The following is a 14,411-nucleotide window of genomic DNA, read 5'->3' as shown; positions in this document are numbered from 1 at the left end:
ATATCAATAAGAGGTTCCAGGTACTTATTAGTAAGTTCTTCATAACATAACAATTCTACTGTACGTGAACTGTCTCATTAAATTCTTTCAAGATCTGTGATCTGTTTTTAGAATTATTGTAATTCAGATTTACAAATTGGCTATCAAAATATTATTTATGCAAAACGAAAAAAAATTTAAGTGTATATCGTAATAATGCAATCTTCATAGAGCGTGGTTTCCACTAGAACGCAACGCAGCGACGTATCGACGCAAAGTGCTGTATTGCGTAATCACAAGTGGGAACCGACAACGCAATAGTGCTGCAAACATCGCAGGTTTGATTTCACGCAGGCGGGGACAAACACAATTATTAGGGCATTTTCTTACGTTGCGTAGATTGCATTACGTTGCGTCGCTAGTGGGAACCACGCTTAATAAAAAGCGTTGTAATGTCCGTAGATAGTATAGGATTGTCGCTCACATTCATGTTAGGAAATTACAAAAAAAACATATATTTAAAATTTGGTGTCTCAGTACATATTGCCGCGGATTTCAATTGTAAGGCTTTAGCGTGGTTCCCACTAGCGACGTAACGCAACGTAGGAATACGCCCATCCGATAATTGTGTTTGTCCCCGCCTGCGTGAGATCAAACCGTCGATGTTCACAGCACTGTTGCGTCATCGGTTCCCACTTGTGATTTCGCAATACAGCACTTTGCGTCGTCAATACGTTGCTCTGCGTTGCAATGCGTCGCTAGTGGGAACCACGCTTAATGTACATTTGGTAGCGTCATTCCAACGAGGTGCTCATGGCGCTGTGGACCCGCTTTTAAACTGAATACTTTTTCGGTAGGCAGTAGTCAGTAGTGCTAATTCTAGCGATCTTTCATCTGTCCACAACAGTCATTGTATTGTGTGAACTACACCGGTGTTACCCCGTACAGTTTTCGTCTATAAATATATATTAGGTCAATATGCTTACGAGCATTTGTGTGTACACTGGACCTACGGTTTATCCGAGAAGATTGTCGGACTCTATAGAGCGAGTGAGCCTCCAACCATTGCCAATATAGATTGGCGACAGAGCGGTAAAAATAGTGGAGCCATTCAATAACCGAATTTGATACCTTTCAGTACTTTTTACCAAAGTGCTGATGTAAAATAAACACATTTTCCATCAACTATTTCCAGTTTAAACGTAAATATAAAAAAATCGAAACAAAAAAATAACATAATTCGAAGACTCGAGTCGAATAAGGTATTATGAGTAGCAGCGTATTAACACAAATGTATTGAGAAAAAAAAAGTACACTAGAAATATTACATGTCTGCTTTGCATGTATTTAATAATGTTTATCTCAATATTTCTGATTTTTACACATAAAGTTATTCGCTTTCTATCGAAGATACACTGGAAACTAAGGGCATTGTATTTTAGGTCAACTTTTTTTCTAAAACTTGGTCGTATTTCATTTACCTATTTTAGATAGAAAAACCAATCAAAGTCTTGTGTCTTGTACCTTTTCGGTCCTGTGAAAATAAATCAATAAGATTGAAATAATATTAAAATTCAAATAACATAATTGAAAACATTTAGATAAAATAAAAGGTATAATACATTTTGTGTAGGCCTACTTACGCTATTGATAGGAGCTTTTCATTTTTAACGTTTGACCTACATACCTATGTACAATAGATTCAACACATGATAGAATTCGATAAATTATTACAACCACTATTCTCGTTTGAAACCAGCTGTTTTAAGCTTTGTCTACACTATCAAACTAGTCTGACAAAAGAGTGTGATATGCTTAAATATATGGTAGTATGATATCATCATGTCCATGGCACATCACATGTTACATACAAATGTTGATAGTGTAAACAGAGCTTTACTTACCCAAGTTCTTCTCCTTCCTTTATAGTTTGAGGGAGATTTAATCCACTCGTTTCTGGCAAAAGTAGAGCAAGCATACCGGCAACAATCGACAAACTTCCAAATATCAGATAGGGAAGTTGCTCCCAAATGACGCCTAGATAGAGGGCCTGAGGTGCGATTATGCCCCCAATGCAGCCGAGCATTGAAGATAGTCCGACTGCCGTGCTTCTGATAAAATTAAATAAAATAAATTTAATCAATTTGGCATTTAAACAAAATGTAATTCACACTGTCTGATCTAGAAAGCTTAATATTACTTTAATTGTAAAAATAAAACTATTTTGACACTCATGGCGTGTCATAAATATCCTTAATCTGGAATCTTTGTGCCCGGTGGTGGCGCTACGTAAAAAGAATGTAGATTTCTGGCAAGTCTAAATGATAATGGTGTGATAAATCTAAACTGTGTGCACTATATTGACGGTATTAGGTATCCAAATGTCCAGAGCAGTGTCGACAAGAAGTAAAAACAAATATAAACATAGGAACTCCCAACAGTTTATTAGGTTCTTCTATACCTAATACAACCGCGTAGCCATGTTTCTGGTTGTGGTTTCCACATTCGATGAAAAAGAAGAAGTACGTTTTCAACATTCTTTTGGTTTCGACAAAAATTGTCTACTAATTAATTTTAAAATTGTTCTTCCTACCTGATAGGTGTCGGGTAAATCTCAGCACAAACAATGTAGATAATTGTGAAAGAGGCCGTGATCCCAAACTTTCCTATCATTCCAAATGTTACCATTAGAACTTCATTTGCTATCGAAAAATCACAGTAATTATTTTAGTTATACGACGATTAATACTAAAGCGTGGTTCCCACTAGCGACGCAACGCAACGCAACCGACGAAACGTAAGAAAATGCCTTTCCAATAATTGTGTTTTCCCCCGCCTGCATGAAATCAAGCCTGCTTGTTGCGCGTCAACGTTAGCATGCCGTAAACTTTGACCTGGTTCACCCCGCGTACTTTTGAGTAGGCCTACGCACTGTACTATGTTTTCCAGTGTTCTTTTGCCTTGCGTCGTTGCGTGAAATCAAACTGATTTGATTTCCCGTAGCGATGTTTGCCGCACTGTTGCGTCGTCGGTTCCCACTTGTGATTAGGCAATACAGCACTTCAATACGTCGCTACGTTGCGTTGCGTTCTACATAACAGTGAGAGCTGTCGATTGCGTCGCACCCGATTCTCGGTACTGTATCTAGATTTCTCAAGTATCATAGGAATAAAAAAAAATTGTCGACGAATCGAGTGAGGAAGCTCATTCAAATATACACAATACAATTCAAATCGAGAGCCACATTGTAGTTTTCTTAAAACATTATCTACATAATTAAAAAAAGTTTTAATTGTTCACCGTTAATTGCGCCCTCATACTTGAATACTAAATCGAAACTCTGGACGATATACTTATCTTCCATTTAAACATTTTTTCTCGAAATAGCCCATTGCTTAAATTTTTCTTGCGAAAGTTATATGTATCAATTGGTGTTCAAAATCACGAGCCTCACATTAAACAAAATTCTAAAAATCTTTAAAAAAGTTTCGGATAATATAACTACTAAATAGTACTTTCACCGTATAATAGAACCAATACTGAACGACACGTGATACAAATTGACAAGTCAAATGGCAATACAGATAATACAGATTGTCTGATGTATATAATTAATATAAAAAAATAATTTCTATGAAATACATATCGTCCTTTACCGGATGAGATCATTTGTATTATAAACTTCGACAGGGAAATGGAACTCATCTAGGCTAATTCTGATTTTTTTTTTTTTTTGTAGAGATGTCCCATTAATTAATCAAAACCATACAAAAGATCTAAATCCCATTTAAATTTTTTTTTTGTTAAATCTAAATTAGTACATATATGAATTGAATTGAATTGTAAAACGTACTTTTAAGAACTTTTGCCGAATAAATATTACTAAATATTATTATTATTATATCTCTCTTACAAAATGTACTTCCGTCGCGATACGAGATCACACTCGAATAATTCCGGCGGAAGTACAAAATAGGCGGCGCTGTTGGATTTCTAAAGCAATAGTATTAACAAAAATATTTCCAAAGGCGAACATTTTTTTCGTACACGAAACAAAAATTGAAAAGTATTATTCAACGACCATTAAATAGTGCGTACTATTGCATACCATGTGACCCACAATTGTCCAATAAAATGACAGGAACACATACAGTAATTTTTAAAAACAACATTTGTTATTAATTCAATACTCACATAAAAAGGAAGTACTGATGCAGCCTACTCCTGCTAAAATCATTGTTGCACACAGTATCAATCGGCGTCCCATACGTTCAATTGCGAGCCATGAAAGAATAAGAGCGGGAATTTCGACGAGACCAGACAACGCGTTGGCAATATAATCATTGGATCCCAAGGTTACAGCACTTAGTGACAATCCATAATAAACCATTGAATTTACAAACCTAAAATTAGATATTAAAGTGTGTAAACTTATAAAATTCACACACATAGTTATTACTAAAAATGTGATCTCGCTTCGTTCGCTCACCCTCTAGTAAGTGTACACGATGGCTTGTTTAATAATGGTTGTAGAAGGGAGATCTTGGCGGTCGGTAACTTGTTTCGACCCATTTTCGGAGGTGTGTTGCCATTTAAAATGTAATGTATAATGTGTAGCCCAAGCCGTTTATTGCACACGTTGGTTAAACTTATGAATGTATATTATTATTATAGGTTTCTGTATGTACCATAATATGTGACGCCGTATCATATGACCTAACCTTAATCCTAATAATACAGGCGCCATATGTTACACTGTATTACATATAGTGGACAAATTATGATATACCGTACAGATAATCGATTGGATTGTTACCAAATCAAAGTGACGATTATGAATCGCATCCGGAAGTTCCTCTTACGTAATAGGTCAAGTCCATTAAATGATAGGGTCTTCTCTTTTATCTGTAAAAAATGAAAACATAAATGATAAGAAAAAAAGAAATAAAAGTAAAGAAATTAAAAGCAATATTCCAAGCCTTATCTTGGCACGCACATTATTTTCGCTGACAGCAACATAAAAGCAGCGTAAGTGACAGATGTACTACTGTATTATGATATAGGTCCTATTCTCCATCGATGAAAGAATGTGATTCAATATACTTTGCATCTAAATAGAGTATAAAAACAAACATAACATATTTATATGGTCTTTCATGTTCCGGCACGGTTCAGTTCCGGCGCCGGCAAATCAAATCGAACGTACGTGTGAAAGACTCTTAAAAGAGTATAAAATCAATATATTCAATACCTCAGTCGATACATCTGTAACATCACTACTGCAAATGGTTTCACAGATATAGCTGTGCTCTTCAGAACGGCTTAATACACAAGCACGTTTTAATATTTTGCTTGCTCTCTTCATTTTGTGTATTGAGTGAAGCCAACGCGGTGATTCTGGAACAAGCCTATAATAATATTATATAAATTATTCTTACATTGGTGTTTTTTAAAACTCCGATCCTTTAAACGAAGTTACTCAATTTATGTTAGGCCTAAAATCACACTGAATTCAAAGTAAAATTTTGACATAAACGTAGGCCTATGCCATTTGTTTATCATGTTTTATATTTTTACAAGATTAGAATAGATGACTTGCATAAATATCAAAGTGCATACAAATGCGTCTGCAATAGTTATTGCCATTAGCAAGTACCGCCAGTATGGAATCAAATAGGCGAACACAGATGTAATCATGTATCCTATAGACCACTGGATGGACAAAAACATTGCCGCTAGACAACGTCTTGATGGACCAACGAACTCGCAACCTGAAATAGAATAAGTTTTTTCTCAAGAAAATATTTGGAGAACCACTTCAATGCAATGTTAAACACAAATTAGCAACTAGATTTGAACTCGTCACTATGGACGAGTTAGGTTATCCACCGACGCTAGAATATTGCGCATAGAAAAACGATTATGCCATTGTGACCTGAAGAAAATAAAATGTTAGTGTGCCCTCTATTTTGTGTCTAAGTATATACAGTATACACTATATACTGTATACATACTACATACAGTGCAGAATAGGTGGAAATAACGGAACCCGCCTTTTATTTCAATTTTTAACATGATGACGTCAACATAATGAAACGCGTAGATAGCAATTTTGGAAAGGAATTATCTGAGGAACAACATATTAACGTGTTGAAGTAATTTGGATACTTAGAATATGGATGCGCGCTATTTTAGACGAAATCAATATTGTTTGTATCATTGGAAGAATGTACTGTATGCGGGTGAAATAAAAAATATAGATAAATCATGGAACAAACCGTACAGTAGGAACCTTATTAAAATCCAACAAGTGTCTTCTTGATAGGTTATGGGTAAGTCGTAGTATAAAAAACATACTACTTGCCTATCACATATGTTGAAATGATTGCGCCTTGAAAAAACGCCGCTGATATGGTGGTTGCAACAACGTACATCCAATACCATTGTGATAATAAAGTTACGATGTTGCAAAATATGTATGTAGTCATACAGAGCACCAACGTTCGCTTTCGTCCAAGTCTAAAGAAAGAAAAGAATGAGTATCACTCCATATCCGCCGTCGCGTCATCTACAAATTTGATAGGTCTACCAATACCATAAATATCGAATCCCCACTGCGTTAATTAATAATAATTATTAATGAAAATAATGTATTTCGTAGTTGTATTATCTTCATCGTCGTTTTCATGGTTTTGTCGTCGTTTTCGTCGTCGTTTTCATGGTTTCGTCTTCGTTTTCGTCGTCGTTTTCGTGGTTTCGTCGTCGTTTTCGCCGTCGTTTCATGGTTTCGTCGCCGTTTTCGTTGTCATCAACCTTTATGCAGATGGTAGACGACGCAAAATCATGGATGATAAATAACATTCATGATTATAAACCATGTACAGTCTGGGTAATGAATGAACCAACCACCACCAACTAATCCAACATTCTGATACTAAAGCGTGGTTCCCACTTGCGACGCAACGTAACGCAACCCAGCGACGTATTGAGGCAAAGTGCTGTAATGCGTAATATCACAAGTGGGAACCGACGACACAACACAACAGTGCTGCAAACATTGCAGGTTCGATTTTACGCAGGCGGGGGCAAACACAATTAACAATTATTTTCTTATTACGTTTCGTAGATTGCGTTACGTTGCGTCGCTAGTGGGAACCACGCTTAATGCAGACCAGAACAATCTTTTTACTTTTTCTGTTTGGATCGAATATTGCATTACGTTACGTTACATTACGTTTTATACTTGTGTGTACAGATGGTTACCTGTCACTGATGCATCCAAATATCCCAGATCCAACCAATACACCAAGGTAGTGCAATGAAAGAGCCAACGGTACCAAATAAGCATCGTCACATACCAGTTCAAACTGAAACAAAGATTCACATTCCATAAGTACTGCATTGAAATGTACGATAAAGTCGTGCAGAATAACCTGTTTTAAAGCTCACTATGTCAGTCGGTTGGTCGTCGGTCGGTCGGTAAACACTAACTTGAGCAAGTTATATGGCCTTGTTAAAATATTGACGTTCGATTGGATTTTCAGGCGCCGGACCGGAACCGTGCCGGAACAGGTGTGAAAGACCATTAACACCGGCAATCGAACGTCAATGTTTCGTTTTTACGCGGCTACGCGCATATCGATTGGCGCATAGCCGCGTGGAACGTCGTGAAAACGAAACATTGATGTCCGATTCGCCGGACCGGAACCGTGCCGGAACAGGTGTGAAAGACCCTTTAATGGAGCATTTCAAGACGCTTGGTCTGTATTACAATAAACCCTTTTAACCCGGAGCTAACCAATGTGATTTTAATAAAGTACAGTATCACAAACCTCCTGTGTGAACCAATGTGATATTAATAAAGTACAGTACCACAAACCTCCTGTGTGATAGATGTTTTATACTGAGTATTGTCAAACTCGTATCCACTGATGCACGTATACGACGTCTCGTTGTTTAAAGTTGTATTTGAACCGAAATCATACTCGGTTAAATCATACCGGCTGCATTGGGTTTCGTTTAAAACTGTGCTTGGTTTATCCACTGGATGGTGTTCATTCTTCATTGCTGAACATCCTGCTTCATCTAAGTTCAATTCCAAACAACGTTCACCCAAATCGTCTATTTCACACCAAAAGTCTGTCTCGGGAAAGAGAAAGACAACGGCTAGAGAATTCCAACCCACGGACGTTATGCATAGACTGAGTACTAGAAAAGAAAGAAGGAAATACCGATTACAAGATCCGATGTGTTTAAAAATGTCGTCAAAATGAAGAATAGTAGGCCTATCCGTATTGTTGTTTTCGTCTTCTCCACATTCCATTTTGACTCCAGTGTTAGAATCAACTTTCTATTAACTTCACTGGCTTTATATGCAAGAATCGTCATTGTTATGCAGATTGAGTTTTACATGTAGTTAATATCAAGCGATTCAAATGACTGAGAGACAAGCGAGACAAATGACCAAAGTGGTTAAGGCAGGGGCGCCGTTTACCGTACCTAAATGCTTACCTTTAGTAAAGAGACCAAACATATCTGCATTTGTTCGTGCAGTTAATATTAAGCGAGAAAAATGACCAAAGTGGTTACGGCAGGGGCGCCGTTTACCGTACCTAAATGCTTACCTTTAGTAAAGAGACCAAAAATATCGGCATTTGTTCGAGGCCGATTCGTGCAGTTAATATCAAGCGAGAAAAATGACCAAAATGGTTAAGGCAGGGGCGCCGTTTACCGTACCTAAAGGCTTACCTTTAGTAAAGAGACCAAAAATATCGGCATTTGTTCGAGGCCGATTCGTGCAGTTAATATTAAGCGATTTATTTTATTTATAAACAATTTTCATGAAATCTATCACTTCTAGTTTATTTTTGTGGATAATGTTTTATTTGGCCAAATTAATTTTTTTTGGAAAGATGAATTTGTATTTGGTTTGATTTCCAAGTAATGCTTTTTCACTCCTAATATTAATTTTTATGGAAAGTATTTATAAACAATTTCAACTATTTTCCATAGATTAATAATTTTTATGCAATAGAAGAAAAAGTGTTCTGTATCATCAGTCGTATTACATACATAACAACTGTTATCGTTAGATCGACCAATTTCTAATACCTCCCAATATTTCTGACATTTTAGGGAGTAATAGATTTGTGTGAGTATATGCTTCCTAAAGGTTTTTGACGAGCATAACTCGACTAGATGTTTATTGAAGTATATCTGTGGGTCAAAGTTAACGTTCCCGTTGAAGGTGTTCTTCCGGATATTGAGAATACTATTGTGAATAGAATAGAGTAGAATTCGGTTTCTTAACACGTTGTATTATATCTTCATATCATAGTGTTCTATCGAAATTGTATATAATATCTAAATTGTATAAAATATCTAAATTGTATATAATATTATCTAAATTGTATATAATATTATCTAAATTGTATATAATATCTGAATTGTATATATATCTTTAAGCGTTATGATTCCTACTTCGATAAATCTGGTATCAAAAAAAGTTTTTCCATTATGAGTAATATTTTTATTGTTTCAAAATGGTTTCGTTTATAGGATTAATTGTTTTCTCTATGTCAAAACATTTATTATATTTGAACCATGAGCAAAGGTGGAACACTTTTAATCCACCTAATTCATATTCGCTGGTCGCTGTGCCTCTTTTAACCCCCTCGGATCTATTCCAAATAATTTTTTAAATATTTAGTTTAACTTTTTCTCGATCTCATCACGTAGGACAATGGTTGAAGCAATGTAAGTTAGTTTGGATGCTAACAAAGATTTAACTATTATGTTCCTGCCAATCATTTATAGGTTTCTACCTTTCCATGCTATAATCAAAGATTCATTTTTTTGCATTATTATTATTTTCCCAATTGCATAACATTTTTTCAAGTGGTAGACTTTGGCTAAATTTAATTCAAAGTACTGTAATATAATTGTTAAGTTTCACATTCCAATTAATTTTTCTAATTTCCGATACGTTGTCCGTCAGAGAATCTATCCACACCGCTTCACCTTTTCACTAGGAAGGGGCTAATGACCGTTCTACTTTTAAAGTTTTATCTTCCACTTCGAGGAAAATAGGCTATTGTCGGTTTATCCCGGTAAGCGGAAAACTGTCTAGACTATTATTAACCGTTTCTTTTTGTCATTAGTAAGTTCACAAGCCATAACAATTTGCTTGATATATTTCCTTCTTCCCAGAGTACAAAAACATTTGACGGGCATTATAATACTATTAGTAGCTATGTCAATGTAATTGAAACTAGGCCGGCTAAATCGTTATATTGGTATAATATATAGTTTGTAGACACTGTTTATACGTAAGGTGTATAAAAATAGCCAACATTTCTTTTTCGATTCGCTCAGTATACAATTGATGTGGGTACGGGTATTAGTAGAAAAATGAAGCTTTGGATTTGAGGACCTAGAACTTATAAGTTAGGGTCGGTCCTTTTTTGACCGAAAGTGTTGATCGATGATCCGCCGCAAGAATTATTAATATTACCATGTCTGGACGTTTCGCAACACGTGTTGAAACGAAACGACAAGGGAAATCCAACCCTACACCCGAAAGCGTCCATGGTTCGAATAGACCCGGAACCCGTTCATGGGTCGAATAGACTCGGAACCCGTTCATGGGTCGAATAGACCCGGAACCCGTTCATGGGTCGAATAGACCCGGAACCCGTTCATGGGTCGAATAGACCCGGAACCCGTTCATGGGTCGGATCGATTGAGAATGCATGTATGCACATTATTACCAGGGAAGAGTTAAGTTACTGGTATTACACAGTTGATGATATAGGTCAAAAATGAATCTATTCTGATGAAAATATTCGTATGAATTGAACTACAATGCTATGAAAAATACTCTGCCTCTGGCACAATAATGCGTTAATAAATGTCAAAAGTCAAACTAGTCAATGTTAGTTCGGTGTACTTTAATCAATCAAACTATTACAAAACAACATTCATTGTACAGTAAAGTTAACTTAGGTGTACATTCCTCGTATTGAAATATTATAAAGAATCATTGTCACGAGTGTGTGCGAATTAATGGGCTCGAATACGCCTTCACATTTTTAACACTTTAAAAAGGTTATTGACTGATCCCTATTTAATCAACCTGTAGGGCGCGCCGTCTATAAAGATTTTACTCCGCGTACAATGTTTAAGAGCCATTGTCTGTAAGAATCAAAGAAATATCAAAAATAGTGGCAGACTCAAAAAAATGGATATCTTTCAAATTTTGCACATGGCTATATATGTGTTGAGAGAAATCAAATATGAAGTATTTTTTATTTCACACATATATTTCCATGGCAACGGCCAAATTTGTGTTTTTGACAAATTTTGTCCTTTTTTAAGGTTTTTTAAAATGGATATTGGTACTACTTTGATGAACGATATTTTTGTTTTGTTCATTTAATTATAAAAAATAATTAGTGTATGCATAATAACAATGCATTGTGTACCTGTTTCATATTTTTTTTAAATTTTTGATTTCATACTTTGGGAGATACCATTTATTTAAAAAGGGGTGTTTTTCACTTTTTTTAAATTGTTAAATGCAACTAAACTTTACTTCACCATAACGCCCAAAGTGGTGTATTTTTTTAGCCGATTTATTAGAAATAGGTAGTTCTAATGTTTAATAATTGATTTCTAAAATAAAATACTGGGGTAATTTAAAAATCTACAAGCAGTGTTGCGAGAAACATAGGCATTTTTATAAAAAAAAAACATGGTATATTAGTAAAAACATTTTATTTTCTTTGATTATCTGATTTGAAACTCATTGGTCAGAAAAATTCTTAATGTTTTATATAGTTCTAGTTGTGTTGTGAGAAAAAAACCCGATATTTTTAATCATAGATTCAGTAATTCCCAGTTTTAATGTCATTTTATAGGTTATATCCTCTGGAAATTTGAATAAATTATCAGATCGTTGTGAATTTTAATCTTTGCAACAGATTACTCCTCTCTTATTTTGAAGCTCCTCTTTCATTTTTTACTTCTTTTATCTGCTAACCTAAGCAGATCCCACATGCCCATCCACCATCACTTTCGACTATAACATACCCCCCCCCCCCCCGCCCCTCCTACCCCGACAATAACCACAACAAGATAAACTGCAACACTTTGGTCGATCATCCACTATAGAGTGTCAAATGCATGCATTCAAGCACCACCCACACTGCCGCTACCATCGCCCCAACCAATAGACGGATTCATACTCCTCCATCCCATCCCTCCCCCTTTCTCCAAGCCCCCACCCACCCCAAGTTAAAAATTGCAATGTAAAAGATAAGACATAAAGTTAAGTTTTTAGACCCTCACCTCCAACCCCCTAACTATTTCAAACTCCTGGATCCACCACTTTCCCCTCCCCAAAATTGAACCAATCAAAAGTCAATGATATACTTAGATATGTTAATGCTACATAACAAATACTGAAGCCCTGATGTGAAATTTCATTTAATTTAAGGTCAGCATGTAACATATCACACTTTATATTAAATATTGGTTTTAAATTGAAATTCTATATTTTTTTTACTGTGATGGTTGGATTCAGTATTAATTATTAATTAATAATTATCTTATAATTATTTAATTTCCCTTAGTTATGCATAGCAACAGTTACTATGGTAACTAAAATTGAGATATTCTTTAGATTTTTCATACTTACTTTCATGCCTTATTTGCATTTTCAAATTACCGTTTCACAAGGTCATATTCGTAAGGACTTTCTTCTGTGATTATTTTTATTCATGAAAACCCCATATTTTATTTGTATGATAAATGACCTCCCGTAAGCGGCCACCCAAAAAATGTGATACTTATTGCATGGACCTATGAATTAGAGGTCCATGTTTCTTTATATATTAGCTCTATTTCGAAGCGGTTTTAAAAACATTAATGTGAAGAGATGAGAAAACTACACAGATTTTGACCGACCATTTTTCATATAAAAGCTTTTAAAATTTGTCTGAAAATGCTAAAAAACACTTGTACCCATCTGATTATAAATAGTAATACAATTATTACAAAATAATACAAAATTGAGAGGCTCGTTTCGTTAAGAATATCGTGTATAGCCATAATACGTGATTTTGGCCCTTTATCGGCAGAACCTCTCGTAAGGGGTCACCACCCGTAAGCGGCCACTTTTCCAGGTCCCGAGGGTGGCCACTTACGAGAGGTTCAACTGTATTTAAAAAAACAATTATCCTTAGTTACGCATAGAAACAGGTTCTAAGATAACATAAATAATACATTTTGACATAATTTGACCCAACAAATGACCCTTTCAGAAGGTCAGACATTTTCTGGGATTCAGTAGATAAGTAAATTTGGGAAAAAGTAGTAAAGCTATGTAATCAATTGTTTATAGTCATGAAACCCCATATTAAAAATATTGTACTTAGTTACGTATAGAAACAGTTGCTACAATACACTATAGGTAAAATGCTGATGTCATTTGACCTCAATATGTAAAATATAATTTTTTTTTCATGAAAACTCTATATTTTATTTAAAAAAAATTATCCTTAGTTACATAAACAGGTTTAAGATAACACTAAAGGTCAATTTTTTACCTTTATTCAGATTTGTCAAGACTTTCAGAAAGTTTTAAAGTAAATTTGGCAAAAAGTAGAAATGTAAAACTATGTAGAAAAAATGTTTTGTATTTATGAAAAACCCCTTATTTTTAAAAATAATATTTTTGCATAGAAACAGTTACTATGGTAATATGTTGACCTCATTTGACCTCAAAATTAATGAATTTACAAGGTCAAGTTTGTTATCACTTTAAGATTATTAGAATGCAGTAGAAGTAAAATTGAGAAAAATTACAAATGCAATAAATTCTTTGTATTCATAAAAACGCCATTTTTTACGTTTTTTTTAAAAAATTACTTTCATTAGTTACACATAGAAATGGTTGCTAAGGTAACACTATAGGTACAAAATGAAAATTGTTGAGAATTTTTATGAACTATCTTGTAAATTTTGATCAAACATTAATAGTTGTAGTAAAGTGGGGACCTGTCCTGTTTTGCATTCTGACCCCTTTTGACTTTAAATGACCTATTTACAAGTTCAGATATTTTGGGAGGTCTTTCTGTATTTCTTTACACAAAATAGATGTAAAAATTTATAAAAACCATTGACGCAATTATTTTAGTTTAACATTATTTTCCATCAACTAAATATTTCAATGCAAAATACTGTTTTTCTGGCAATTAATTGAAATAAACCTGGCAACACATTCTCCTATTTTATCTAAACTATTCGTATGACTCAAGTAGCATTATGACAAGCCACATATACATTTTATTATTGGATTAGCCATATTTAAATTGTGTTTCATGTGTTTTGTTTGTTGATATTTTGTTTGTATTTTTTTGTATTTTTCGTAT

At 34.8% G+C, this 14,411-nt stretch overlaps 1 protein-coding gene across 1 annotated transcript; it reads right to left on the bottom strand.

The window, feature by feature from the left end:
* Positions 1 to 1,308: 1,308 nt before the first annotated feature.
* LOC144856446 (organic cation transporter protein-like) lies at positions 1,309 to 8,337 on the bottom strand. Its single transcript, XM_078714461.1, has 10 exons — positions 7,859 to 8,337; positions 7,243 to 7,346; positions 6,344 to 6,498; positions 5,579 to 5,750; positions 5,231 to 5,387; positions 4,796 to 4,884; positions 4,174 to 4,382; positions 2,573 to 2,681; positions 1,884 to 2,090; positions 1,309 to 1,513 (listed from the first exon to the last, which is right to left on the bottom strand). Exons 1-10 carry the CDS (start codon positions 8,300 to 8,302, stop codon positions 1,483 to 1,485), a joined length of 1,677 nt encoding a protein of 558 aa, XP_078570587.1. The 5' UTR covers positions 8,303 to 8,337; the 3' UTR covers positions 1,309 to 1,482.
* Positions 8,338 to 14,411: the final 6,074 nt, after the last annotated feature.

This window comes from Antedon bifida, chromosome 11, assembly GCF_963402885.1.
Source record: "Antedon bifida chromosome 11, ecAntBifi1.1, whole genome shotgun sequence".
NCBI classification, from domain to species: Eukaryota; Metazoa; Echinodermata; class Crinoidea; order Comatulida; family Antedonidae; genus Antedon; species Antedon bifida.
Note: the sequence above shows the minus strand (reverse complement) of the source record. Positions and strands in the feature narration are given on the sequence as shown.

What these genes read in the sequence shown, in the direction of transcription:
- LOC144856446 (XM_078714461.1), bottom strand. Translation starts at nt 8,302, where the DNA reads ATGGAATGTGGAGAAGACGAAAACAACAATACGGATAGGCCTACTATT. An exon ending in CATTTCAACATATGTGATAG is followed by an intron (nt 5,751 to 6,343) that starts GCAAGTAGTATG and finishes ATTCTATTTCAG; the next exon opens with GTTGCGAGTTCGTTGGTCCA. An exon ending in ATTTACCCGACACCTATCAG is followed by an intron (nt 2,091 to 2,572) that starts GTAGGAAGAACA and finishes TAATTTTATCAG; the next exon opens with AAGCACGGCAGTCGGACTAT.